This window comes from Cnephaeus nilssonii, assembly GCF_951640355.1.
Source record: "Cnephaeus nilssonii genome assembly, chromosome: 1".
Classification (NCBI taxonomy): domain Eukaryota; kingdom Metazoa; phylum Chordata; class Mammalia; order Chiroptera; family Vespertilionidae; genus Cnephaeus; species Cnephaeus nilssonii.
Window position 1 is genome coordinate 72,592,023 of NC_137072.1, and position 27,999 is coordinate 72,620,021.

The 27,999-nt window shown below is 39.0% G+C and overlaps 1 protein-coding gene across 1 annotated transcript; it reads right to left on the bottom strand.

The window, feature by feature from the left end:
• LOC307093268 (albumin-like) lies at window positions 1-27,697 on the bottom strand (the record flags this gene model as incomplete). The annotated part of the gene is made up of 15 exons (XM_079761240.1): window positions 27,594-27,697; window positions 25,777-25,799; window positions 25,012-25,069; window positions 23,665-23,797; window positions 21,402-21,601; window positions 19,443-19,575; window positions 16,863-16,960; window positions 15,243-15,372; window positions 7,268-7,494; window positions 5,684-5,816; window positions 4,503-4,600; window positions 2,990-3,128; window positions 2,141-2,364; window positions 282-414; window positions 1-42 (listed from the first exon to the last, which is right to left on the bottom strand). The coding sequence occupies exons 1-15, from the start codon at window positions 27,596-27,598 to the stop codon at window positions 1-3; spliced, it is 1,776 nt and encodes a 591-aa protein (XP_079617366.1). The 5' UTR covers window positions 27,599-27,697.
• Window positions 27,698-27,999: the final 302 nt, after the last annotated feature.

Here is a 27,999-nt window from a genome sequence, read left to right on the forward strand (position 1 = left end):
TTAGGCTAAGGCAGCTTGACTTGAAGCAACAAGTTTTGGACCCTGAATACAAAGAAATGAGAGAATTGGGAGAAGTATTAGCATCATTATTAAGATAAATGAACATTTATACAGACATTGATGATTACAAACTAATTTTCCTGCTTCACATCCTTTAATACCAGCTTACTACTAGAATCTCTAGAAGGAAACTTACTGACACCCGTTGCGCCCAAAGACATAGAAACATTACTGTCAAGTCATATACACTCTGTATATTAAAATGAAGACAACTACAGCACCTCCTCTGCAAAGCAGGCTTCTTTGTCATCAGCTGCGCAGCACTTCTGTACAAAAGCTGAGAAGTTCCCCATAACAGTTTTCAGTTGTTCGTCAGTTGCCTTGGGCTTGTGTTTCAACAGCTCTGAAAGGGCACTGCATTTAAGTGAAACCAAAACAAAACAGGGAAGAGGTTACTCACATAAAGAAAAATGGAGATGCTTCTGCATAATTCTCCAGTCTGGAGTCTCTGACTTTCTACTAACAGTAAAAAGCCACACGACTGGAAAGTCAAAAGGGTTCCATATAAAAAAAAAAATTCCCAATGAATTTCTAAAACATTAAAAAGCTTTAAAGATGTAAGAAATGCTTTCAATTTGTATTAATATTTTCTCATACAGTGTATTCACTGCAATCTGAAAACTCTAAATATTTACTGTAATTGGTGGGAGTTCAATGGGAATTGGAAGAAGGAAAGTCATTACCTAAGTTAGTCACAGCATTTCCATTCTGTTCAACAGCACCTGCTCCAGTGAACAGCACCTGACCAGCTGGGCTGGCTTTGTTGTGTTGTTTGAGATCATAAGTCTTGGAGCCAGGCAAGTCTCTGAACCTGAGGCCCAGGCTTACCACTATAAAATCCAATATTCTCATTTCCATAAGGAGGAGAATAAAATCTACCTTCATAGGGGTGGTGGAAGGTTCAAATAAAATCATCAGTGCAAATTTCCCAATACCTATAGTGTCAATAAATCAATAAACTCTTCCCAGATAAATCTCTGGAAATGATATGTCATTACATTTAAAAAGTATTCAGTTTATAGCAATGTAAGAGCTAAAAATGATCATTGACAGCTTAATTACCTTGGACTCCATTTTAAAGTTCTAATTCAAGAACCCATATTTTTGGTCTTTGAAATTGGCCCATTCAAAATGAATATGTGGGGCCATGGAAAATAAGACTATCCAAACTCAAGGGAACTAGTCGTTCTTCTTCGTTGATGTCTGCACCGATAAAAGTGCTAGAGAGTTGTGTGAGCTCAATAAGTTTTGCACTATTCCAATTAAGTCTATGGCCATGATCAGAACCCACTAGACCGGACAGCAACTTTATATTGCATATCTAACCGCTCGTGACAGCCTCAGAGAGTCTAATCTCAGAACTCTCATTTCCAGATGTTTTTCATCCAAATTCCTTTCTCAAAAGTTACATCTCAGAGGTTTGTCTTGCCTGTGGGTTGCCATAGCACAGAGAAAAAAAAAATACTTAAAATCATTTATGCCTAGACATAAATTCTTCTAAGACTTCTACTAACTTATTTACTATCTGCACAAATAAATCAGTTCATTGTTCAGTTTTTTTCAATTGGAGCTGGCCTAAGATATTATTCTCCTGCCATCTTTATTTACATGATTATTCTTGCCTGGCCAGTATAGTGCGGTGGTTGAGTGGCAACCCATAAACCAGGAGCTCACTATTAGAATTCCTGGTCAGGGCACATGCCTGGGTTGTGGGCTCAATCCCCAGTAGGGGGCATGCAGGAGGCAGCCATTCAGTGATTCCCTTTTATCATTCATGCTTTATCTCACTCTCACTCTCCCTTCCTCTCTCTGAAATAAATTTAAGAAAAAATATTATTCTGATTTCTAGGCAAAATTATAATATAGTTTTGTTGTACTTTTCATTTTTGCTAAGAAAATAAAAATCTATCCATTTTAATTTTGACACTTTTATCACTTTAACAAGGCCAATACTTACATATTAAGGAATTTAATCACTTTTCTAAGGAATTTTATCACTACTTCAGATGAAGTCACCTATTCAAAGGACAGTTCTCACTGTCAAGATTACAAACATATGCAGGAATGAAATGTTCCTCACGTTTGTTTCTTGACTTGTTGCTCAGGCTCGGGAAGTGTGCATACATCTGCATGGAAGGTGAATGTCTCAGCATTAAATTCTTTGGGAGTATAGGTTTCATCAACATCCAGAGCATAAAAGCATAGCGGTCTGTTCACCAATGACTCTGCACAACAGTTGGTAACTCTGTCGCTCACTGGTGACTTCTCATGTCCCATGCACAACCTGTTCAGGACCTTGAACACCTGAAGAACAGGGAGTAGAGCAGAAATTCAAAAGAAGCATAATGAAAAGTTTTCTTGAACTCCTACTTTCTGATGGACCAAAAAAAGTGTTGTGTTTTAACTAGCAACGCTGAATGCAAGGTTGATTTGAGGGAGTGATTTGCTTACTTCAAGTAATAAGGGACGTTTAGAAGTCTTTTCTCTTTTAGATATGTCTACATTTGCAGAACAATCTATTTGAGAAAATAATTTATTAAAACAATTTGAGGTGACTTCTAGGTATGTGTTGGATTGGGGAGAAAGCAGTCATATACTGATACATTCAGGGAAAGTCCCCCAAAAAGTAAATATTTTTTCATGCCAGGATGAAACATTAAAAATTCATGAAATTTTTTCAGAATAATTTATCATCTTTAGAATCTTATCTAAATCCTGATTCTGATGGTCAGGATAATGTAGGCAATCAAGTCCTGGCTGACCCTAACACATACACATATACATACACATACACACACACACACACACGCACACACACACACACACACACACACACAATTAGTTCACTCTTGCTTCTGAAAGTTAATTTTGTAAATATCTCAAGGCCAAAATTCATCATTATTGACTTATTATATTTTAAAGGACTCACATATTCTTCATAACAAGCTGTTTTTTGTGATTCAGGAAGTTTACAACAGTCTCTGCCCACTCTTCCAATATTTCTTGAGAAATCCACAAGAGTTGGAGTTGACACTTGGGGTAATTTCTTGGTGTAATGAACTACGACCCTGTAACAAAAGAGTCCATGAATTCTCAGCCAGGCAAGAAACTACTTTTTCTAGCCTAATAGGTGAAGCAGAGAATACTTAGACAAAATCAATTACAATAATTTTCCATTCATAAAGTTATCTCCACCATGGGGTAGAGTTGGGGAGACCTTGTCTTAAGCAACTAGGTAAGCCTAATTTTGAATTCCACATGTGCTTTTCTTAGGAAAGTGATTTAGCTTACTATAATTCAGTAATATTAATGTATTTATTAATTGCTTCTTTCTTTCAATAAAACCTACTTAGAGCTTAATATGCAGGGATGGGTTGAAGTAGATTTAGAGTTAGTCACATGGAAAAAGACATGCAGGTTAGGATTATTACCACAGATTTATTAACTATGCTTAGTTGACTCAGAACTGTAATCCTACTCTTTCCCACCCCTCTATAGAAGCATTGTGCTAAATTAGAAAGATATGGATGAGTTTTCTGGTCTATACAATGGGAGGATCTGTATCTGACTCGACTGGAATGGTGCAGGGCTTAAATTAAAAGACACAAAGTATGCCGTCAACCTGGCACAAAGTAGCAATCCTTTATTAGGAATTCCAACCACCATTGAAAGGCAATGTATGACTGTAATCTACTCAAGGGAAGAGACTTGTTAATTATTGCTATCCCTAGCACCCACAGTTAGAAGATGGCTGACATGACTAAGTTTAACAGTAAATATCTACCTAATGATGTGTCCCTCCTTTGTCTTTACCTCCACAGGTAAGGCTCTTTTAGATCAGGACATGAGTCTATCAACTCATATATTACAGTACTTTCTGAGCCACTGCTACACAAGACAAACAATTTCTTACTCTGGAAAGCATTGTTGTCTTTTGTTTGTTCATAAACTATTCCTTAACGCTCACAGGGCATCCGCAGTTCCTATATCCCAAGAAAAAGATTTTGTATTTTCCTTTCCAGTCTCAAGAGGCTAATTTTTAAAACTTCATTCAAATATAGGTCTCTTCAACCCATCAACTATTTCATCTCCCATTATCCAGTCTTTCTTGACAAAGAAGGATTAGAAATATATACTGTATTTTCATGACTGAAAGTTGTATGACAGAGAGTATCTATAATAATAAAAGCAGAATATACTAATTAGACCGGATGTCCTTCCGGATGAAGCTGGGGCTGCGAGGAAACACAGGTCCCAGGTGCCTGCTGGTGGCCAGAGGGAAGCCTGGATCTAGGGTGCCAGAGGGAAGCCAGTGCCAACAGCCAGGGGAAAGAAGTCCTACTTTAGCATGAATTTCATGGATCGGGCCTCTAGTATATACATAAAGTCTTAAAAAATTACAAATTGATCAGGAAAAAAAATAGTAAAAAAAAAAAACATACGCATTTTGGAAGCCATATTCTCCAAGGTTTCCTAAAACTTCACAAGTTTTTTGTACTAATTCATCTCGGTCATTCACAAGAGGCTGAAATTCATCAAACTAAAAGATAAAAGAATTGTGTTTACAGGATTCCACCAGAGGACCAGAGGCAGGCTTCTTCCTTTCTGCCCAAAGTCATATAAATAAATCTTTGATGAAAAATCTGCTCAGGTACATCCAAACTGCATAGCATAGTGAGTAAAAATATTCAGGCTCTGGAGGTTGACTGCTGGTATTTGCTCATTTTCTATTTGTAGAACTTCACTTCTTGACCACCATGTTTTAGAAACCTCACCTCTAAGATAGGGATGAAGATGGTACGCAACTCAAAGAATTGCTCCATAAAAACCACCTGAGCTAATGAAATGATAAGCTTACAACAGTGCTTGGAGCACAGTCAAAGCTCAAGGAAGTATAGCTATGATTTATTTTTATTATAAAGCCATCTCTCCAGTTGGATTCTGAGTTCTCTGAAATAAGAGATTTCACGTTGGTCATGGATTCAGCATGGTTCCTAGCATATAGCAGACTCTTGGTAGAGGAAAAAATGACTTCCCTCTGAATCTAAACTTTGGAAACAACTACATTGGTTAAAAGTGCTAAATATCCTAAGCCTGCTAAAATCCCATCTTAGCAGAGCAAAATATGCTAACAATCCTCCAGAACAGATTTCCTCTCCTTAATTAATTTATTGTATATCCATTCCTAAACCTTCTCAAAAAGATATTAAAATATTTTAAATAAATGGATTTCACAACCTTTCTTAAGATCTTAACTCTTGATACTTGATAAACCTTGAAACCAAGTTAACTCTCTTCATATTTAAATTACATCACTTTTCATTAACATTTACATTCACTTTATCTTATTTTGTTCTCAGGACCTTGAAAAAGTAGAAAGATATGGTCAAGATTTTTGAAATTAGAGCTTGCTGCATTTGAATCATTTTCTCTTGACTTTTCTAGGTTTTATTAACCATTCTTTAACCATTCTTCCTAAAATGTTTAAGAGCACAAAATTGAAATTATCTTAAAAGAATGTCTCAATTGCATTATATAACATTTTGCATTCTGGCATTATTTTTCTCTCTTTTTATTGAAATCACCAAAGAGCTGCATTTCATTCTTCCTTTGAGAAACCTACCACTTTGGAATAGCATGCATGAGCATCATCAGTGGCACAGCACTTCTCCAGTGTAGCTTCATACTTCTTGGCAAGTCTCACTAGCAATGAGACAGTGTAGTCAGGATGCCTTCTTGAGTACTCATACAAAAACCTAATTAAGATGAAAATAAAATAGGCTTAGTTAAACAAAGAAACAAGAAAAATCACCTAACTAACCTCAAGCATGACTCATACCCCAAAGGTCTCAATTTGACTAAACCCATGCAATAAAGCTTGGTGACTAAGGGTTAGGGGTTCAGGGTAAAGCTTCCTTCATTCAAATCCTTGCTCTAACACTTATTTTACTATATCACCTTAGGCAACTGATTAAAACTATCAGAGCTTTAGTTTCCTCCTCTTTAGAATGGATTTAATAATAGTATCTATCTTATAAGGTGGATTGTGAGAAACACATGCCATAATTTATGTATAACACACACTGGCATATATGAAATGCTTGATAAATAACACCTGTTATTATGTATATTTTGTTTGATTTGAACTATATCTCAAAAAGGTTCTCATAGATATAGATGATTGATAAATGATAGATAGATAGATAGATAGATAGATAGATAGATAGATGATAGAAAGATGATTAGATAGATAGATAGATAGATAAATAGATATTCTTAAATTTTTATTTTCCTCTCTGTATGAGTGAAATCTTAAAGGGTGCATAATTTTATGAAATATTATTTAGTGCACAGCATTATATCCAAAAATTGAAATTCAAAGTTTATCACCACTTACTAACTATATATAATTATTTTATCTTTTTTTAATCCTCACTGGAGATCATTTTTTCAATTGATTTTAGAAAGAAAGAAACATCAATGTGAGAGAGCCACATCAATTGGTAGCCTCCCACACACACCCCAAGCAGGGCGTGGAACCTGTAACCCAGCTACATGCCCTTGACCAGAATTGATATCCAAGACACTTTGGTTCTCCGGCAGATGCTTTAACCAGGTCTGAGGCACGCATGTAGGCCAAGGCTATTTGTTTTATCTTTTAACTGAATGATGCCTTGTCGTGCTATGGAACTTCTGATCTTTACAAAGAAATATAGGGCACCTGGTAGCAGACTCCATACTTCTCTTATACTTCTATGCTGGTGTCAGACAGATACAGAAATAGATACAGAGATATAAAGATGTATGACTTATATTCACCCATGTATGTCATGGTACATTCAATAAATACTATTTGAATCAATACTTGAATAATATGTATATAATTTATGTATATACATAATGTTTCTAAAGATATTCCCAGAAATATTCTTAGGGAGCAAGGAATGAGGAGGGAGTATGATAGAAAAGTCTACTTAAATCTTTCTATTCTCTTCTCTATCGATTGAGCTTTTGCCATGAGCAGTATTATTTTATGACTATTTTTAAAACTATTAACTTTTCCAAAAATGTTTAAAGGCTCAGAAAGGGAAGGATGAATAAACATTGCAGGCAACAACTATAACACCTCCAAAGGAAAGGCTAGAAGTGTTTTCTAAATCCTCAGACTACATAAAAGCGATGAAAGGATCATTCTTCAGACACTTACTTGTCCAGGAAGTCATCTTTTGCCTCCATATAGTTTTTGCAAACATCCTTATTTTCAACAAAACCAGCAGTCACTATATTCAGGTTACCATAAAGGCTAGCCGCCGAATCATCACCTGCCTTCTCAGCAACACAGTGAGATTTTTCCAACACAGGCTTATTACAGCATTCCTTCAATTTAGTAGAGATTGATGCTTGATTTTCACACATGTACTTTGTAAGATCTTCCTGTAAATTAATTGATGAAACTTATTCAACATGTTGACATCGCTATAGTTTTTCTCCAAACTTTTATTATGTTGGCAGAACATGTCCACTGTATTCTAAGACCATATGTATACCAACCTGCTTTCTAAGAACATTTTCAATCAATGCTCCTAAATCTGTAGACTCAGATAGCACTACTAAAATATTTCCATTTGATTAAAAATGAGTCAGTAACAGTTACTTATTAATTTTATATTTCTACTATCAAGGCACTTAGGTTTTGAAATTGAAGCCCAGTATTAGGGGGCTAGGTGAAAAAGATGAAGAGATTAATAAGTACAAATTTGGGGAGAGAAAAAGATGGCGGCTGGCAGGACAGAGGTGAGGGAGAGAAAGTGAGTGAGTGAAGGTATGAAAGGAGTGTGTGTGGATGTGTGTGGTGTGTGTGTGAGTGAGTGAGGGACAGTTAAATCTCGCAGGAGCAGCAGGGCCTGGCAGACAGGCTCTCTTGGACAAGGAGAGACTACCACCGCTGTGGGCACTCCCTGGACTGTGGGACTCGGGCACGGAACCCATGCCATCTTGAAGAGAAGAGCGGCCTCTTCTAGGAACTCATCAGCACCACCACCCAGACAGGCCTTGAACACTGCCCGCGACCCAGCAGCCACTCCAACCAAAATCCTGCTGCCCCACCCGCAGCCTCGCGGACCCTGGAACCTCCACCTCGAAAGGTGCACCACTCCCGCAGCAGTAAGTGCAACATCCCCCTTCCCTAGCAACAGACCTTGGACACCACAATCATGCGTTCCCAGCATGCAGACATCCAGGGCACACCAGTCCATAGGAAGCACCTGGGAGTCACTATGAGCCCCTGCTGGGTGTGATTTTGTACAGACAAGGACACGCTGCCCAGCAGTAGAAATTCTCCCTTCCTGAATAACTGCCCACAGACAACCCAGCTGTGCAACTTCAGCACCAGGGCCCCTCAGAGTGCATCAGAACTCTGTGCCGGCAAACGCACCGCCACAGTCATGCATTTAAAATGTGCAGGCACCCTGAGCCCATCTAGCCACAGGGCGCTCTGGGGAGCCACTGTGAGTCGCCACTGGGTGCGATCTTGGACAAACAGGGAAGCACTCCTCCCGGCAGTAGAAATTCTGAATTGACTCATCCTGGATACTTGCCCACAGATGCCTCAATTATGCAGCTTCAGTGCCAGGGCCCTTCAGAGTGCTTCAATGTGCCACGCTGGCAAACATACCTCAGGTGCCCCTGTGAGCCACCACTAGGAGCCCGAACCTATCCACCACAGGTGCAGCAGCAAAAACTGTGTCTTCCCACCCCACAGTTGTAGAACTCTGAATACTACAGTTGCACGCTTTTCCTGCACACAGGCCTCCCAAGCCCACCAATCCATAGTCAGCCCTTGGGTGCCTCTGTGAGCCCCCGCTGGATGTGCACCTATACAAACAGGGATGCACTGCTGGGCTGTAGAAATGTTGAATTCCCTCTTCTGGGGTACCTGCCCACAGACATCTCAATCCCATGGCTTCAGCGCCAGGGCCCTTCAGAGTATGTCAGTACACGCTCCTGGCAAACACACCGTGGGTGCCCCTGTGAGCCATAACTGGGGGCGCATGTATCCAACCATGAAAGCGGCAGCAAACGCTAATCTGCCCACCCCACAACTACAGAACTCTGGACACCACAATCAAGCCTTTCCAGAGTGCAGACCTCCTGAGCCCCATCACCCCAACAGATGGTTCCTGGGTGCCACTGTGAGTCCCCACTGGGCATTTCAACCAAGGGCACAAGACAGCAAAAATTGGGACTCCCCCCTCCATGGCTGCTGATTTCTAGACACCACAGTTGCACCTTTCCTGATCTCAGGCCTACATCAAGAGAACCCAAATAGCTCAAGTAAGGAGCTACACTAAATTACCAAGCCCAGGAGACCTGAAAGATCACACTAGTAGCACCATTCCCAAAAGAACCTGGGTAGCAATGCAATCGGATCTACAATTAAAACATTACAGCAGTGATGGACAACCTTTTGAGCTCGGTGTGTCAAACTTCGCCAAAAAACTGAGCATAACTTGGGTAGTGTGTCACTGACACCACTGGATAAATCCTCTAAACAAAAAGATCAGCAAAGAAACAGCAATCGTAAATGACTCACTAGATCAGATGAACTTAATTGACATTTTCAGAATATTTCACCTCAAAGCTACAGAATATACATTCTTCTCCAGTGCACATGGAACATTTTCAAAGATAGACCACATATTAGGACACAGGCAAAGTCTCTTCAAATTCAAGAGGATATAAATCATAACAAGCATCTTCTCAGATCACAATGGCATAAAACTAGAAATCAACTTCAATATAAACAATGAAAAAAATCAAACACTTGGAGGCTAAATAGCATACTATTAAACTATGATTGGGTTACCAAAGAGATCAAAGAATAAATAAAAAGCATCCTGGAAACAAATGACAACAAAAACACAACAATCCAAAATCTATGGGACACAATGAAAGCAGTCCTGAGAAGGAAGTTCATAGCTCTACAGGCCTACCTCAAAAAACAAGAAAAACTGGTAATAAATTATCTAACCTTGCAACTTAAAGAATTAGAAAGAGAGAAACAAGAAAAGCACTCAGAATTCAGAAGGACAGAAATAATAAAGATCAGCAGAAATAAAAGACATACAGGCCAAAAAAAAAAATTCAAAAGATCAATGAAACCAAGAGCTGGTTCTTTGAAAGAATAAGCAAGATTGATGAACCTCTCGCCAGGCTCACCAAAAAACAAAGAGAAGAGAACCCAAATAAACAAAATTAGAAATTAAAGAGGTTAAGTAACAACTTACCCTATTGATATACAAAGGATTGTAAAAAAAAATAATAATAAATACTATGAACAACTCTACTCCAACAAACTGGACAACCTCAACGAAATGGACACATTCCTAGAAAAATACAAGCTTCCAAAACTCAATCAGGAAGAATCAAAAAACCTTAATAGGACAATAACTACTAATTAAATTGAAACAGTAATCAAAAAGCTTCCAACAAACAAAAGCCCTGGACCAGATGGCTTCACAGGAGAGTTTTACCAAACATTCAAAGAAGAACTAAAACCAATCCTTCTCAGATTATTCCAAAAAATTCAAGAGGTAGGCACACTTCCAAGCTCTTCCTATGAAACCAACATTACCCTAATCCCAAAACCAGATAAAGACACCACAAAGAAAGATAATTACAGGCCAATATCCCTGATGAACATAGATGCTGAAAATCCTCAACAAAATTCTAGCAAACCGGATCCAGCATTACATTAGAAAAATCATACACCATGACCAAGTGGGATTTATTCCAGGGATGCAAGGCAGGTACAATATCTGCAAATCAATAAATGTGATATATCACATAAACAAATTGAGAGACAAAAATCACATAATCATATCAATTGATGCAGAAAAGGCATTTGACAAAATTCAACACCCTTTTCTGATAAAAACACTCAGCAAAGTGGGAATAGAAGGATCATACCTCAACATAATAAAAGCCTTATATGACAAACCCACAGACAACATCATACTCAATGGGCAAAAACTAAAACCATTTCCCTTAAGAACAGGAAGAAGACAGGGATGCCCACTTTTACCACTCATGTTCAATATAGTACTAGAAGTACTAGCCATAGCGATCAGACAAGAAGAAAAAATAAAAGGCATCCAAATTGGAAAATAAGAAGTAAAATTGTCATTATTTGCAAATGACATGATACTGTACATAGAAAACCCTAAAGACTCCATCAAAAATTATTAGACTTAATAAATGAATTTGGCAATGTAGAAAGATAGAAAATTAACACCAAGAAATCTATGGCATTTTTATACACCAACTCGAGGCCCGGTGCATAAAAATTCATGCACTGGAGAGGGGGCGGTCCCTCAGCCGGGTCTGCCCCCTCTCACAGTCTGGGAGCCCTCAGGGGCTGGAGGCAACCCAGCGATCAGGGGAAGGCAATGCCCCATCACACCTCTGCTGCTGCCACTGCCGGAAGTGCAAGCCTCGGCCAGCCCTGGTTACCTGAGCCTCAGGCGGCCCTGGGCGGCTGGGCAGTGACATCCAAGGCTTGCCTGCATCTCAGGCCAGTCCAGGGCTGCTGGGGAGCCAAGGGAACTTGGGGACTCTGGAGGGAGGCAGATGGAGCAGCTGGGCCCGCCTGAGCCCCACCCCCCCCCCCCCCAGCGTGGCTGAGGAGACTGGGCCACCATCTTATGGCTGTGGACACCGCCATCTTTGAGGGTGGGGAAGTTAATTAGCATATTCCCTCCTTATTGGCTGTGGGTGCTGCCATCTTTGTAACATGTGAGGGTCAATTAGCATATTCCCTCTTTATTAGATAGGATAGTGAACTTACAGAAAGAAAAATTAAAAAAACAATCCCATTTACCATTGCACACAAAAAAATTAAGATACCTAGGAATAAACTTAACTAAAAAGGTAAAAGATCTCTACTCAGAAAACTATAGGACAAAAAAAAAAAAAGAGATAGAGGAAGACATAAACAGATGGAAGAACATACCATGTTCATGGATTGGTTAGAATCAACATCATTAAAATGTCCATACTACCCAAAGCAATCTATAGATTCAATGCACTCCCCATTAAAATACCAACAGCATATTTCACAGACCTAGAAAGAACTCTCCAAAAATTCATCTGGAATTTAAAAAAAAAAAAATTAAATAGCTGCAGCGATCCTGAGAAAGAAAAAAGTAGTAGGGATCTCAATACCAAATATAAAGATGTATTACAAAATCACTGTTCTCAAAACAGCCTGGTACTGATACAATAACAGACATATAGACCAATGGAATAGAATAGAGAACCCAGACATCGACCCAAACCACTATGCTCAATTAATATTTGACAAAGGAGGCAAGAACATACAATGGAATCAAGACAGTCTCTTCAATAAATGCAGCTGGGAAATTTGGTCAGACACATTCAAATAAATGAAACTAGACCACCAACTTACACCATACACAAAAATAAACTCAAAATGAATGAAGGACTTAAACTTAAGATGGAGAACCATAAAAATATTAGAGGAACCCACAGGCAGCAAAATCCCAGATTTATGCCAAAGCAATATCTTCACTGATACTGCTCCTAGGGCAATGGAAACTAAAGAGAAAATAAACAAATGGGACTACATCAAAACAAAAGCTTCTGCACAGCAAAGGACACCATCAACAAAACAACAAGAAAGCCCACTGCATGGGAGAACATATTTGCCAACGATATCTCTGATAAGGGTTTAATCGCCAACATTTACAAGGAACTCACACAACTTAACAAAAGGAAGATAAAAAAACCCAATCAAAAAATGGGCAAAGGACCTAAATAGATACTTTTTCAAAGAAGACAGAAGGAAGGCCAAGAGACATATGAAAACATGCTCAAAGTCATCCGAGAGATGCAAATCAAAACAACAATGAGTTATCATCTCACACCTGTCAGAATGGCCATCATCAACAAATCAACAAATGACAAGTGCTGGCGAGGATGCGGAGAAAAAGGAACCCTCGTGCACTGCTGGTGGGAATGCAGACTGGTGCAGCCACTGTGGAGAACAGTATGGAGTTTCCTCAAAAAACTAAAAATGGAACTCCCATTTGACCCAGTGATCCTACTTCTAGGAATATATCCCAAGAAACTAGAAATACCAATCAGAAAGGATATGTGCACCCCTATGTTCATAGCAGCACAATTTACAATAGCTAAGATTTGGAATCAGCCTAAATTCTGGATTCCAGCAACAGAGAGGAATCGACAGGACTACTCCAGCCATGAAGACAGAAGAGAAGCAGTCCAGAGATGGAAGACACTGATGTGGTCTTCCCATACTAGCAGTTAGCAGCTGTGCATCACTGCAGATTGCCCAGGACCAAACCAGAGAGAGTCGGACCTGCATTACCACCATTTGCCCACCATCCAGAACTGTAATGTCAGTGCTGACATGTACACATAAGGAACTGTTGGACATTGAAATTGGGTCTCAAAAGAACTGTTGGCCCAGAAAGAAACTCACTACAGACTGATTCATTTGCCTGTCAGTATAACCATTATTGCTTGTCTCATTTTCGGTTCTTATAAGTGTATTTCTAATAGCACATGATCTCACTCATCTAGGGAAAATAATGAACAACATAGACGGATGAACAAGAGCAGACCCAGAAACAAGGAGGCATGGATCAGACTGTCGGGCCTCAGAGGGAGGGTAGGGGAGGGTGAGGGTAAAGGGGAGAGATCAACCAAAGGACTTGTGTGCAAGCATATGAGCCTAACCAGCGGTTAAGGACAACAGTGGGGGTGGGGGCATGTGTGGGGAGGGGTGTGGGATGGGAATGGGGGGATGAGGACAAATATGTGATACCTTAATCAATAAAGAAATTTAAAAAAATAAAAATAAAAAACTTTGGCACGTCTACACAATGGAATACTATACTGCAGTAAAAAAGAAGGAACTCCTACCATTTGCAACAGCATGGATGGATCTGGAGAGCATTATGCTAAGTGAAATAAGTCAATCACAGGAAGATAAATATCACATGATCTCACTCATTTGTGGATTATAATGAACACATAAACTGATGAACAAAAACAGATCTAGAGACAGAGAAGCATTGACCAGATGCTCAAACCTCAGAGGGAAGGTAGGGGAGGATGGGGGTAAGGGAACGAGATCAACCAAAGGACTTGTATTCATGCATATAAGCATAAGCGATGGACACAGACAACAGGGGGTGAGGGTTAGTTTGAGGGCAGGACTGAAGGGATGAGGGGACAAAGGGGGTATAAAGACACATTTGTAATACCTTAATCAATAAAAATTTTAAAAATAAGTACAAATTTGTAGTTACAGAATAATCACAGAGATGTAAATTACAGCACAGGGAATATAGTCAATAGTATCCTAATGACTGTGTGTGGGAAACATCAGGGGTCAACTCTGTACTATAAAGCACATGATATACTAATTACCTATGCTATACATCTGAAACTAATACAGAATAATACTAAATGTAAACAGTAATTGAAAAATAAAGCACATATATATAAAACCTAGCATTGTTTTTCCAAATATACCCCAACATTAAGTGCAGGCATTTTGTAACCAAATAACTAAATAAAGTGTGAGGGATTTTTGAAAAATTAGTCAAGAGCATAGTCACAGGCCCTACATACACATGTAAAATATCTGCCTTAAATTTTCCAGAAAGTGTTCTGAGAGATTAGTATTCTGGTAATTAGTTATATATTTACATTGGGGGGGGAGATATATTATGCTAAATATTTGTGTATTAAGGGAGGTTATATAGAGAAAAATTACATAATTTCCAAAAATGTCTTCTCCAACTCTACCCACGTCCCAAAGAAATCTTCTTAGAAGTCTACCTTTGCAGCTGTCCTACTTCAGTTTCAACCTTTGTTCTCAGGTAAAATATGACTGAAAGGGATTACAAATTGGTGAATGTATCAGATCATTTTTGTGAGTGGGATAGCCAAGTTCACAAAAATAAATAAATAAATAACATGCCACAAGGTAGGGAAAGAATTAAGCATATTAGACATAGAAGACAATTTCAATTCACTGTCAGCTTTCACCAATTATACTACATAAATTCACTGTACCCACTGCGCATGTTACCAAAGCAAAGTCACCAAAGAGAATACTGAGCATTCCTTACCCTGTCGTCTGCACATTGAAGCATGTCACCTGCGCAGCATTCCTTATGGACTTTGGTAAAATCTGTTGCCAATTTGGAAATCATCATAAAGTCAGCATTGGGAAACTTCTTGCTCATTTCAGATAGGAACCTAAAAGGAAAATTTCCCCATCACAATTTATTAACATGCAATATTTTATGTGAAAGCACTAGGAAAATACTACTTATAACAAGAAAATTCAAGACAAAATAAAATATGGAAATAATTTGTAAAATTCTTTAGTTCAGTTTTTTAATGCTAGTTCTGAACCAAATTATCTTAGGGCAAAATGTTTGCTTAGGGCAGAATTATCCATTGTAAGAGTGTGTGGTGGATAGAAAGAAGTCAGTGATTCATAAAATCAGAAATCAAAGAGGGATTTTGAAAGAGGTGACATCTGAGAAGCATCAGGTTTGGAGCCCATATCTGACTTCCAGATCTGACTTTATTGCTCATTAGCAGTGTGATCCTTGGATGGTTACTTAGATTCTCTGAGCTTTAGCCCTGGAGAGACACACAGCATGCTGCATCAAAGGATTGTGGTGAGAATTAAATTAGATGATGCATAGGAAAGCATTTTATAAACAGGAAAGGGCCACACAAACTCGTTATTTTTTATATCTAATTAAAAGCCTTCTTCCTGAGTTCCAAAGGACACTGAGAAAATGAATTTCATAACTTTTCAAAACTAAGGAGCTTAACATATTGTTACCAAGAAATTGATCCAGCACAGTCTCAAGCCTGATCACAGATATGAAAGGCTAATATGCAGAAGCTTTCACAAATCATTTCAGACTTGCCTAAATCTGATAAATGATACTTCTTCCCCCAAACCAGTCACAGCCTGTTCAAATGTGCATTGTTTCCCATTGGGGTGGTTTTGTTTAACTATTTGTTTGATTTTGTTGTGTAGAAGTAGAGATGACAGGTAAAGATAGTTCAAATGATGGTTTCTGGAGACCTTGCAAAATGTCTATTTCTTTTCATTTTATCCTCTGTTTGTGATGATTAAATACAATTAATTTGTCTATTGATTGTTGACTAACAAGTAAGGGATTGGGAACAAGGGTGAGATTTATTGGCTCAGATGCTGAAGGATACTCCTAGAACCAGCTAAGTTATATAAAAATAGAGGCCCAGGCAAAAACAAGAAATTAAGAACAGAGCTAGAGCTATGAGAAAATGAGAAGTGACTTTGATGGCTGAATTTAATTATCAGAACAAAAAAATAAGCAGTTTCAGATAATTGCAAGGGGGAAATAAAATAAAATAAAAGACCTTGACTACAACTGTATAAAAATCATGGACCAATAGAATAAGATCCCTAGACTTTATAAACAAATGGGAGTTAAAATACCTGGTCTAGAATGACAAAAAAAGATATCCTCTAAATTTTTGAGTACCTTGAAAAAATATGATTAAAAATAATTACAAATTGTCATTTATGCTCTGATATTCACTTGTGTTAAATTTCTACATTTTAGACAACCACAAAAATGTATGTAAAAGCACTGTGTAAAAACTCTTAAAAATGTACAATTTTGTCAACTGAACCATCATCCTTTACATCATTATAAAGTACAAATCTAATTTCAAAATACCAGTCTCGCAAAGCCTTTTCTCCGCTCTTTTGGAGCGTGGAGCACTTGAATTCCTCTCTGTAAGCTGAACGCAGTACTTTTGTCTGCAAGGCATCCATCTGAAAAAGACATAATTTTGAAAATATTTCTTTAAAATTTTACATGAGAAAAAAAATAGTGAGAGAAACTCACGGACTTGGAAATTAAGGGGAGTAAGAAGGTGGGAGAGGGGGAGGAAGGTATGGGGAGGATAAATGGTGATGGGGAAAATAAAATAGAAAAAAAATTCTACATGAAACACCCCTTCATAAGTTCAGATGAGACTATGAAAAATTAAATTTTAAAGACATACTGTACATCTAAAGTCCCAAGTACTCACTGTTGGGAAATAATTATTTTGCTATGTAGTTAGAGGAAAAATCAGTTTGGTCATAGTGGAAGCCCCTAGATCAGCAGTTCTCAACCTGTGGGTTGAGACCACTTTGGGGGTCGAACGACCCTTTCACAGAGGTCGCCTAAGACCATCGGAAAACACAGATATTTACATTATGATTCATAACAGTAGCAAAATTGTAGTTATGAAGTAGCAACGAAAATAATTTTATGGTTGGGGGTCACCACAACATGAGGAACTGTATTAAAGGGTCGCGGCATTAGGAACCACTGCCCTAGATAATAAATAACCAGCATGGGAGCATTGCCAGGGAAAAGAGAACAGAAGGGAAAATACACTAGGGAATAAAAATTTTACTGATTTTTTAAATTTGCATAAATTCACTTAAATCCCTCCTTCACCAACACTTATATCAATAAATTCCCTATTAGCCTGGCTGGTGCTGCTTAGTGGTTCATCCACCTATGAACTAAGACATCATGGTTCAATTCCTGGGCAGGGCACGTGCTCAGGTTTTGAGATTGATCCCCAGGAAGGGGCATGTAGAAGGCCCCTTCATGGAGATCAATAATCCTCACTCATCTCTCCATCTCCCTTCCACTCTGAAATCAATAAAAATATATTTAAAAATAAACTCCTTATAAAAGATGATGAGTACATAATCCTACCTAATAATAGACAAATATGCAAATTGACCATACCTCCGACACCCCACAAGCCACGCCCACCATCCAATCAGAACGAGTATGCAAATTAACCCAAACCAAGATGGCTACAGCCACAGAGAGCAAGGTTTCCTAGGTAACAGAGGAAGCCAAGCTTTCCGCCTTCCCTTGCCAGGCCTAAGCCTCCACTCAAGCTACAAAGTTTCAATTATAGAAGGTAAACAAATTCAAACAGAAATGGCGGCAGAATGGAGCTTAAGAGAGCAGGCCAGGGTTGCCGCCGGCAACAGGGGAAGCAAAGCTTCCCGCACACCCTGTCCGGGCCCAGGCCTCCGCTTAAGGCTACAAAGTTTCAATTATAACCCCAACAGAAATGGCTGCCGGAAGCCCCAGGCTTGGCTCTGCTCCAGGCTACAAAGTTTCAATTGTAGAAGGAAAATAAATTCCAGACACCAGGGCCTCTGCTTGCGTTGCCAGGGGGCGTGGCCGGGCTGCAAACCACCACAGGCCCCTCGCTCAGGCCGCCCCACACCCCAAGGGAACCCCACCCTGATCAGGGACACCCTTCAGGGCAAACCAGCTGGCCCCCACCCCTGTACCAGGCCTCTATCCTATCTAATAAAAGAGTAATATGCAGATTGATCATCACTGCAACACACAATATAGCTGCCCCCATGTGGTCAAAGATCCTGCCCCCAGGTGGACACAAGATGGCCACCACAAGATGGCCAGCAGGAGAGGGCAGTTGGGAGGCACCCTGCCTGCAAGGGAGGGCAGTTGAGAAGGACCAGGCCTGCAAGGGAGGGCAGTTGGAGGTGATCAACCCTGCAGGAGAGGGCAGTTAGGAGTGACCAGGCCGGCAGAGGAGGGAAGTTGGGGGCAAACAAGCTGGCAGCAGAGTGGTTAGGGGGTGATCAGGCTGGCAGGCAGAAGCGGTTAGGGGCAATCAGGAAGGCAGGCAGGCAAACAGTTGGGAGCCAGCAGTCCTGGATTGTGAGAGGGATGTCCGACTTCCTGTTTAGGTCCGATCCTGGTTCGGCCTAAACGGGCAGTCGGACATCCCTCCAGGGGTCCCAGATTGGATAGGGTACAGGCTGGGCTGAGGGACAACACCCCTCCATGCACGAATTTCGTGCACCGGGCCTCTAGTAAATATTTATAAAATGAATGACTAAACCCAGGCTTCTAGAAGCAGTGAAATTCTCCACTTTGAATTTCATCCCCAATATGAAAGGTTCATAAAAAGATAAACAAAAACTGTGGCTCTTTGCTGTGCAATTTTACAAATGAGTTTCTGTATTTCACTATAATATAAGAGGGGTATTTAGACACATACACAGTGGTTCCTTCTATCAGATCCAAGGAGGAATAAGAATGTCAGAGGCCTTCAAACAGGGTAAAAATGTTTGGGGCGAGTAAGAGTACAGGAGGCTTTTTTGAAGGTAAAAGAGTTTATATCAGAGACTTAGGTGCCCTATATAAGATATCCCAAATCTGATGTTTGAGTCTGAACTGGCTTTTCTGTTCTTCTGCTGGGCATACCTTTGGTACCAGACTGGCATCTGCACTAGCACCTTGGCAGCATTCTGTTAAAACTCCTTTATATTCTTGAGTATAATAAAGGAGCTCTGGGCCATAAAAGAAAGGATGTCTTCTGGCAACTTCATATAAGTACCTAAATTTTTAAAAAGAAGAACAGGTAGTCATTTTTCTGTAGCAGACAGTATTACAGGAACAATTATTATCAACATTTTCTCTAGGAACTCTAAAACCCAAAGACATCTGACTTGCTAATTAAACTCAATTTGACCTTGCCATTGTCATTTTTTATGTATATACCTATATAAAGTATATACACACACATAAAATAGTTAAATATTAATGATATAAAGTTATTAACTAAAATAAAGTTAATTCTGGCAATAGCAAAATATATCTTATCTAATAAAAGAGTAATATGCAAATTAACTATCACTTCTCTACACCCACAAGCCATGCCCACCAGCCAATCAGGAGCAAGTATGCAAATTAACCCAACCAAGATGGCTGTGCCCACTGAGTGAGCAGGAGGCTTGGGTTTTCCCAGCAATGGAGGAATCCAAACTTTCTTCACACCCTGGCCGGCCCAGGCCTCCACTCAAGGCTACAAAATTTCAATTATAGAAGATAAATAAATCCCAACAAAAATGGCTCTGGCCATGAAGCTGGAGAGAGCAGGAGGCTTGAATTGCCCCCGATGAAGGAGAAAGCCAAGCTTCCCTTCTGCCCTGGCCTGCCTTGGCCTCCGCTTAAGGCTACAAAGTTTTAATTATAGAAGATAAATAAATCCCAACAAAAATGGCAGCAGCCACAGAGCTGGAGAGAGCAGGAGGCTAGAATTGCCCCCGGTGATGGAGGAAGCCAAGCTTCTGAAGGCCCGGTCTGCCTTGATCTCTGCTCAAGGCTACAAAGTTTCAATTTTAGAAGATAAATAAATCCTAGATACCAGGGCCTCTGCTTGGGTCGCCGGGGGTGTGGCTGGCCTGCAAACCACCACAGTCCCCTCGCCCAGGCCACCCCATGCCCCAAGGGAACCCCACCCTGATCCGGGACACACTTTAGGGCAAACCAGCTGGCCTCCACCTATACACCAGGCCTCTATCCTATCTAATAAAAGAGTAATATGCAAATTTACCATCACTCTAACACACAAGATGGCTGCCTCCATGTGGTCAAAGATGGCTGCCCCCAGGTGGACACAAGAGGGCTGCCGCAAGATGGCCAGCAGGAGAGGGCAGTTGAGAGGGACCAGGCCTGCAAGGGAGGGCAGTTGGGGGCAATCAAGCCTGCAGGGGAGGGCAGTTAGGGATGACCAGGCTGGCAGAGGAGGGAAGTTGGGGGCAAATGGGCCTGCAGGGAAGAGCAGTTGGGGGGGACCAGGCCTGAAGGGGAGGGCAGTTAGGGGCAAACACGCTGGCAGGGGAGCAGTTAGGCATCAATCAGGCTGGCAGGGGAGTGGTTAGGGGATGATCAGGCTGGCAGACAGAAGCAGTTAAGGGCAATCAGGAAGGCAGGCAGGTGAGCAGTTGGGAGCCAGCAGTCCTGGATTGTGAGAGGGATATCCGACTGCTCATTTAGGCCCCATCCTACTGGGATCGGGCCTAAATGGGCAGTCGGACATCCCTCGAGAGGTCCCTGATTGAAGAGGGTGCAGACTGGGCTGAGGGACACACACCCCTGTGCATGAATTTCGTGCACCAGGCCTCTAGTATCTTCATAATATTTTAATATGTGTGAATGTTTGTCATGCAGATCATATCTGTTTTCATGAATTCCAACGGATCATTGATTAATTTTTTTATTGTGTGACATTTTATATCATCAAATATTATTTCTATTTGTCATTAGAACAAAAGCTTCTAAATCTTAATATTGGAAATATTTTGTGGTAGTAATTGTTATAATTGAGTCTAACCTATTTCATAATTTTTAATTTTGAAGCATAAAAATCTGATTACTTACGTTCCCAATAACTTCTGTTCAAATTGTTGAAAGGCAGTGCATGTTGCACTGGGGTCTATTGGCCCCAGTGGAGGGATGTACAGATCCTCATCTTTGTGTTTCAGGAAGCATTGATATCTCTCAGGTTCTTGTTTTACACAGCACTCAGCCAGGTCGCCAAGAGATCCAACTGAACAGAATTTCTCTCCAACAAGGGTGCGCTAAATGGCAGACAGAAGGTTTCCTATTGGTGGGTGGTGTTTTATTTTTTGTATAACCCAAAGAACAATATTAAAAATGTAATGTGAAAGTAAACCTTGCTGAGGAAATCATATAGAAATCCACTTTTTCTCAGGTTTAGTTTCCCTTAATTTGATCATCTATGTGTTTTTTTGTTTGTTTGTTTGTGTTTGTTTGTTGTTAATCCTCACTTGAGGATATTTTTCCCACTGCTTTTCAGAGAGAGTGGAGGGGTGGGAGGGGAAGGGCAAGAGAAAGAGAGAAAACTCCATGTGAGAGAGATACAGCAATTGGTTGCCTCCCATACAAGCCCCAGGTGGGGCCAGGGATTGAACCTGCAACCCAGATGTGTGCTCTTTTTTGTGTGTTTGTTTGTTTTTTAATCCTCATCCAAGGATATTTTTCCATTGATTTTTAGAGATAATGGAAGAGAGAGGGAAAGACTGAGAGAAATACCAATGTGACAGAAACACTGGGGCACAAGGCCGGGGAGGCGCCACAACCAAGGTACGTGCCCTTGACCAGAATTGAACCTGAGACCCTTGGGTCCTCAGGCCAACACTCTATCCACTGAGCCAAACTGGCTAGGGCCCATATATGGGCTCTTGACCAGGAATCAAACCTGAGACCCTTCGGTGCACAGTCCAACGCTCTAAACACTAAACAACACCAGCTAGGGCTATCTGTAATTTCTTAAGAAGTAACTGTTACACTGATAAAACAATAGGGCAACATGCCAGCCAATGGCTTTAAAGAATGAGTGTTACTCCAATTTTCACCTGAGGCTAAAGACTAGAAGCAATCATAATAAAAATCAAGGGAAAATACTCCTCTAAGAAGCAGGTGAATTCATATTAGAGAGGAAAGTATTAGAATAGTTTCTTATTTGATCTACTCCTTTGTGATAGGTCCAACTTTCAGGAGATACTGTTTTAAAACTGAGAAATACTACAATTCACTATATATATTCATTTTTATTGCATTAAAATACAGATCTTTTTTTATTTATTTTAGAAACTTTTGTCTCAAAACCCATTGCATTAAATGAATTATTTCCATCCTCATTCACTTTTATTAGGAAAATACTTGTAATACCAGGGAAAATATACTGCTTAAGACAGAATTTATTGATTTTCAAAAATATGCATTTTTTATTCACATTTAGAGTCATAATATTGTATGAATTTAAAGTACTGATTCTGACTTCAGGGGGAGACACTTACACAGAGAAATAAGAGGAGGAATAGCTTCAGTGATAAATAAAAAATGGACTTGCCACTCTGGCTGGTATGGGTCGGTGGTCAGAGCATCAGACTATGCACCCAAGGGTTGTGGGTTAGATTCCCAGTCCAGGGTGCACACCTGGGTTGCAGGTTTGATCCCTGGCCCAGGAGGGCTATGCTGGAGACAACCAATCTATGTGTCTCTCTCTCATATCTCTCCCCTCTCTCTCTCTCTCTCTCTCTCTCTCTCTCTCTCTCTCGCTCTCTCTCTCTCTCTCTCTCTCTCTCTCTCTCTCTCCTGTCTTCCCATCCTCAGGAGAGGATTAGCAACAACAACAAAAACCCTATCTGGAAATACCAAAAGCTCAAAATCCTTTTAAACATATTAATACCCTGATATTTTATTTTGTGTAAAAGTATGAATATTCCTAAAAGGGGGAACATATCACTGTACTATTATTTTACTCAGCTAACAAAATTAGCTTAAAAATCACCCAAGTGCTTTCTGAAGATTGAAAATCATGCTATTACTATTAGCCTCTATGAAAACAATTCAAACTTCAGATTTAAAACAAAGAGACTTTTACAAATGACAAATTCATTGTGTGTGGTCTCAATAAAGAAATGTTTTAAAACTGTGGGCATAGCTAAAATGTCTCTCTCATGGAAGATACAATGGCTCTACCCATTTGTGAGTGTCGCTTACCAATATGGTCATTTACGTAATAACTGAGAAAGCCAAAATAGGATGTTTTCCCTTTGAAATGCTCAGGATTACTTAAAATAAAAAGAAATAATATTCAAAATCACAATGTACTTACAAGTGACTTGCCACAATTTTCAGCTAACTCATTAAGAGCACATGTGCTTGCCAGGTCTGTTAGTTCATTTGCTAATTTTACAATCTCATCTAATGGGGACTTCCGGAGAAACTGAGAAAAGTCAACCATCACCCTGAAACATGGGACATAGGAAAACATAATATAATAAACTTTAATATAAAGTCAGTTGCTACGCTAGAGAACAAATTGTTATTAGTATATATCCCATAGTATTTTATGCATCTCATTATTATCCTGAAAAACTATTCACATCAGCAATTATCTCAGGCCTAACCAGGCATATGTGGTTTTCCAAACAAAGGATATGCATTTCCACCATGTTTACATATATTTGTGAGTAGATGAACACATACAGAGTAAGAAAGCAATACGCATTCTAAATAGATCTAACTGTTAAGATGAGGAGCTTTACATAGACCCTTGAACTATTTTAAACAAAACACACACATCTCCTTTGATCAGGATATAGAATAAAAATGATCTTTAAAAAATAAACTATTTTTTTCATTCTTTACTGGATTAAAAAATATTAAAATGCTCTCCAGAAACCAGAGATCTATTTGTTAGGTAAAGGAATCTGAGTGTGTGCTGGGAAAGGAACCATTTTCCTTCAATCAAGCTTATGTAAGAGTTCCACAGCTACTACACTTCCCCATACAGTAGCCATAAGCCACATGTGACTATATAGTTAAATTAATTAAAATTATATACAATATACAATTTAAACTTTTGATCCTCAGTTGCGCTTGCAGTGTTTAAAGTACTCAGCCTGGCTGGTGTTGCTCAGTGGTTGAGCATTGAACTATGAACTGGGAGGTCACAGTTTGATTTCAGGTCAGAACTATGAACTGGGAGGTCACAGTTTGATTTCAGGTCAGAACTATGAACTGGGAGGTCACAGTTTGATTTCAGGTCAGAACTATGAACTGGGAGGTCACAGTTTGATTTCAGGTCAGGGCACATGCCCTGATTGCAGGCTCAGTGCCCAGGATGCAACTGATCAATGATTCTCTCTCATCATTGATGTTCTCTCTCTCTCTCTCTCTCTCTCTCTCTCTCTCTCTCTCTCTCTCTCTCTCTCTCTCTCTCTCTCTCTGCCTTCCTCTCAGAAATCAGTAAAAATATATAGTTTTGAAAAGTACTCAACAACTATGTGACCAATGGCCACTATATTGGCCAGCATTGATATGGAATGGTTTCATGAATGTAGAAAATTCTATTGGACAATACTGTTTTGGGGTTGGGACTCTGATGACAGGGGAATATAAGAACTTCAGAATAATAGCATGCTGTTAGAAACATCAAATTTGACTCTTCAAAACTTACAGGCCTTTGAAAAGTTCTTTTCCCAAATCCGTATACCGATGAGCAAGCTCACTTTTAGCTGGAGGGGAAAAGATTTGTTTAAATTCTGAAGAAAACAACTGGTTATAATATTATTTTTTGTTTCTCTCCATTTTACTAGGTATTCACTTGCTCCAAATATTGGGCTCTGATCCCTTCAAAATATTTTAGGATGATGGTGAACTATTTCTTCTGCTTTTAAACAAAAGTGATATTCTATCACCAATGATACTATTTGAAAAAAAATCATTAAAATTACTAAATGTCTTTAGTTTTATATTCAAACTTGGATAAGACCTAAAAAGTATCTATTAACAGCTCTTAATATCTATTAACAGCTACTGAGAGGACAGCATGAAAAATATATATATAAATGCAAATTATATTTATAAGACTAACTAATACAGGTTGTATTGTTTTAATGCATCAAGGTCCAGTATATAGGGTTTTGGCAATTTCGAGTTGTGAATTCTATCTTCCACTATATTCTGTGAAGTTTAAGCCTCTCTATCTTCCTTCATGTGCAAAAGGAAATTACAGTTACTAAAAAATGATCACCTTTTTTTTAAACTTAGAATGTTAGAATTATATTAAGATAACTTTCTAAGGGTTCACAAATGCAAAATATCGAAGTCCAGAAATTAATGCTAAAGGAAAACTTTTTTCTTTAAAGATGCAGGTTTACTGAAACTTCCTTTTACTAAAAAAATGAAATAAATTTGAACAATAAAATCATAGAATTCTTACGTGCATCTCGACGAAACACACCCCTGGAGTAAGCAGAGTCAAGAAGAAAGAGAACACAAATAAAAGTTACCCACTTCATCATGCCAAAGGCTTGTGGGATTGAAAAAAGAGAAAAGGTGGGATGAATGGAAAGACTTTAGCACTAATATACTCTTTAACCATTGTAGATTATTAACTAGACTTATCTTTGTATTTTAGTTGATCTCAACTGATTATAGAATTCATAGCATTCTTGCCAAATATTTGTTTGACTAAATCCCTTGTGTATGTTTGCCATCTGGAACTGTTTTCTCCATGAGACTTTGTCAGTTCATTAAAGTTATATGAAGCATCTTATCAAATTTTACCTAAGCATTAAAATGATCTTTACCTGCCAGATAGGGCAAAAGTAGGTTTACAGTTGTGAATAGGCGTTTACTGTTGTATAATTACTTACTAATGATTGCATTATTTTCCATACAAGCACCTGCAAACCTACTTTTGTCCCTATGTGCATTATTCATTTCCATGTTATTTGTGAGTGATTTACCATTTGAACATTTTGTTTTTAATATTTGTAAAAATTTAGCCAAATCAATTTCTTAGCATGGAAACAAGACATACTAAAAGAGCTAAACCCTGAACTATATAGATTACTAATTCCAAATATGCTTTTAACATGAATAATGGAGCCAGACTTGTCTTTCAGGCCACTAAGGAATAGAAATAAAAGAATGTCTGCCTATGGAATTATTTCCATTGGAAAAAACTATTTTTAAAGCCCCAAAACTTAAATTAGAAAAGAAAAAAGGAAGCTATTCTAACTTCCTTAATTAGAGAAAGTAATTTCCTTTTGTATAAATTATATTGGCTTCTCTTTACCTCCTGAGAAAGAAGAATAAGCACTTCTTTTTTAAGTCAATTTCTAACCTTAGCCTTTTTTCAATATGAGTTTCCAGGGAAGATTTCATCAAACATGCAGTTGTTATAACTGGAAATAGTGTTTTCTAATTTACAAAACTAGGCCTCTGTCAGGCACACATCTACTTTGTGCCTATTTTTCATTTAATAAATGAAAATAATAGTGTTTGTTTCTCAATCTCCTTTACACTGCAATATCATATTCTGATACAATAGTTAATATAGAAAACAAAAAAAATCAAATTCATCACTTTTGAAACTGAGAATTGATTTTCCTATATTTCATGAAGATCTCATAACTCTAAAATACAAAAATATAATAATAATCTAATAGCTACTCATGGTGTCACATGGGTGTGAGATTTATCAGGATGCTAACTTATTAAGTTATGTAATGTCTAATCATTAGGGAGTATACCTGGAACTAATATAATAATATATGTCAACATTAATTGAAAATAAAAATGATAAAAGCAAACAATGAAGAGTAAATCTCCTCCCAGAGTACCCCAGAGAAAATTATGGTTAAAAAATAAAATTCTTGACGATTCGTCAGAGACAATCCACGCATTTACAATCTTCCATATACCCACTCCCTTCCCCCCCACACACAGGAGCTTAGGATACACACAGTCTACACCTTGCTTTTTCACTTGTCTTGAAGATGGCCCTATATTAGCCTACTAGAGGGGTCCCTCAGCCCTGCCTTCGCCCTCTTGCAATCCGGGACCCCTCAGGGGATGTCCGCCTCCCGTCTTAGGCCCACTAGCCAGCTGTGGGCCCAACTTCTGGCTGAGCGTCCCTCCCACTGTAGGAGCACACTGACCACCAGGGGGCAGCTCATGTCATAGCAACCAGATGTTCTGCCATTCTTTCAATTTGCATATTAGGGTTTTATTATATAGGATAAGATCTACCTCATTCCTTTTATTTTTCACTGCTGTGTGATTTTCTGTTGTGGGATGTACCATGATTCATGTACTTCTGTTGCAGGTTCAATTTCCAGGCCCAGTCAGGTCACATGCAGGACGCTTCCATATCCTGGCTATTGGAAATAATGCTGCAATAAACATAGAGGTACATATTGTAAATCTTTTCAAATTGGTGTTTTTCTTTTCTACAGATAAATACCCAGAAGTGGAAATGCTGGACCCTATGGGTAGTTCTATTTTTAGTTTTTTGAGGAATCTCCATAGTGTTTTTCATAGTGACTAAACCAATTTGCAGTCCTTCTAACAGTGCATGAGCGTGCCCTTTTCTCCACATCATGCTAAGTGAAATAAGTCAGTCAGAAAAAGACAAGTATCACATGATCTCATTCAT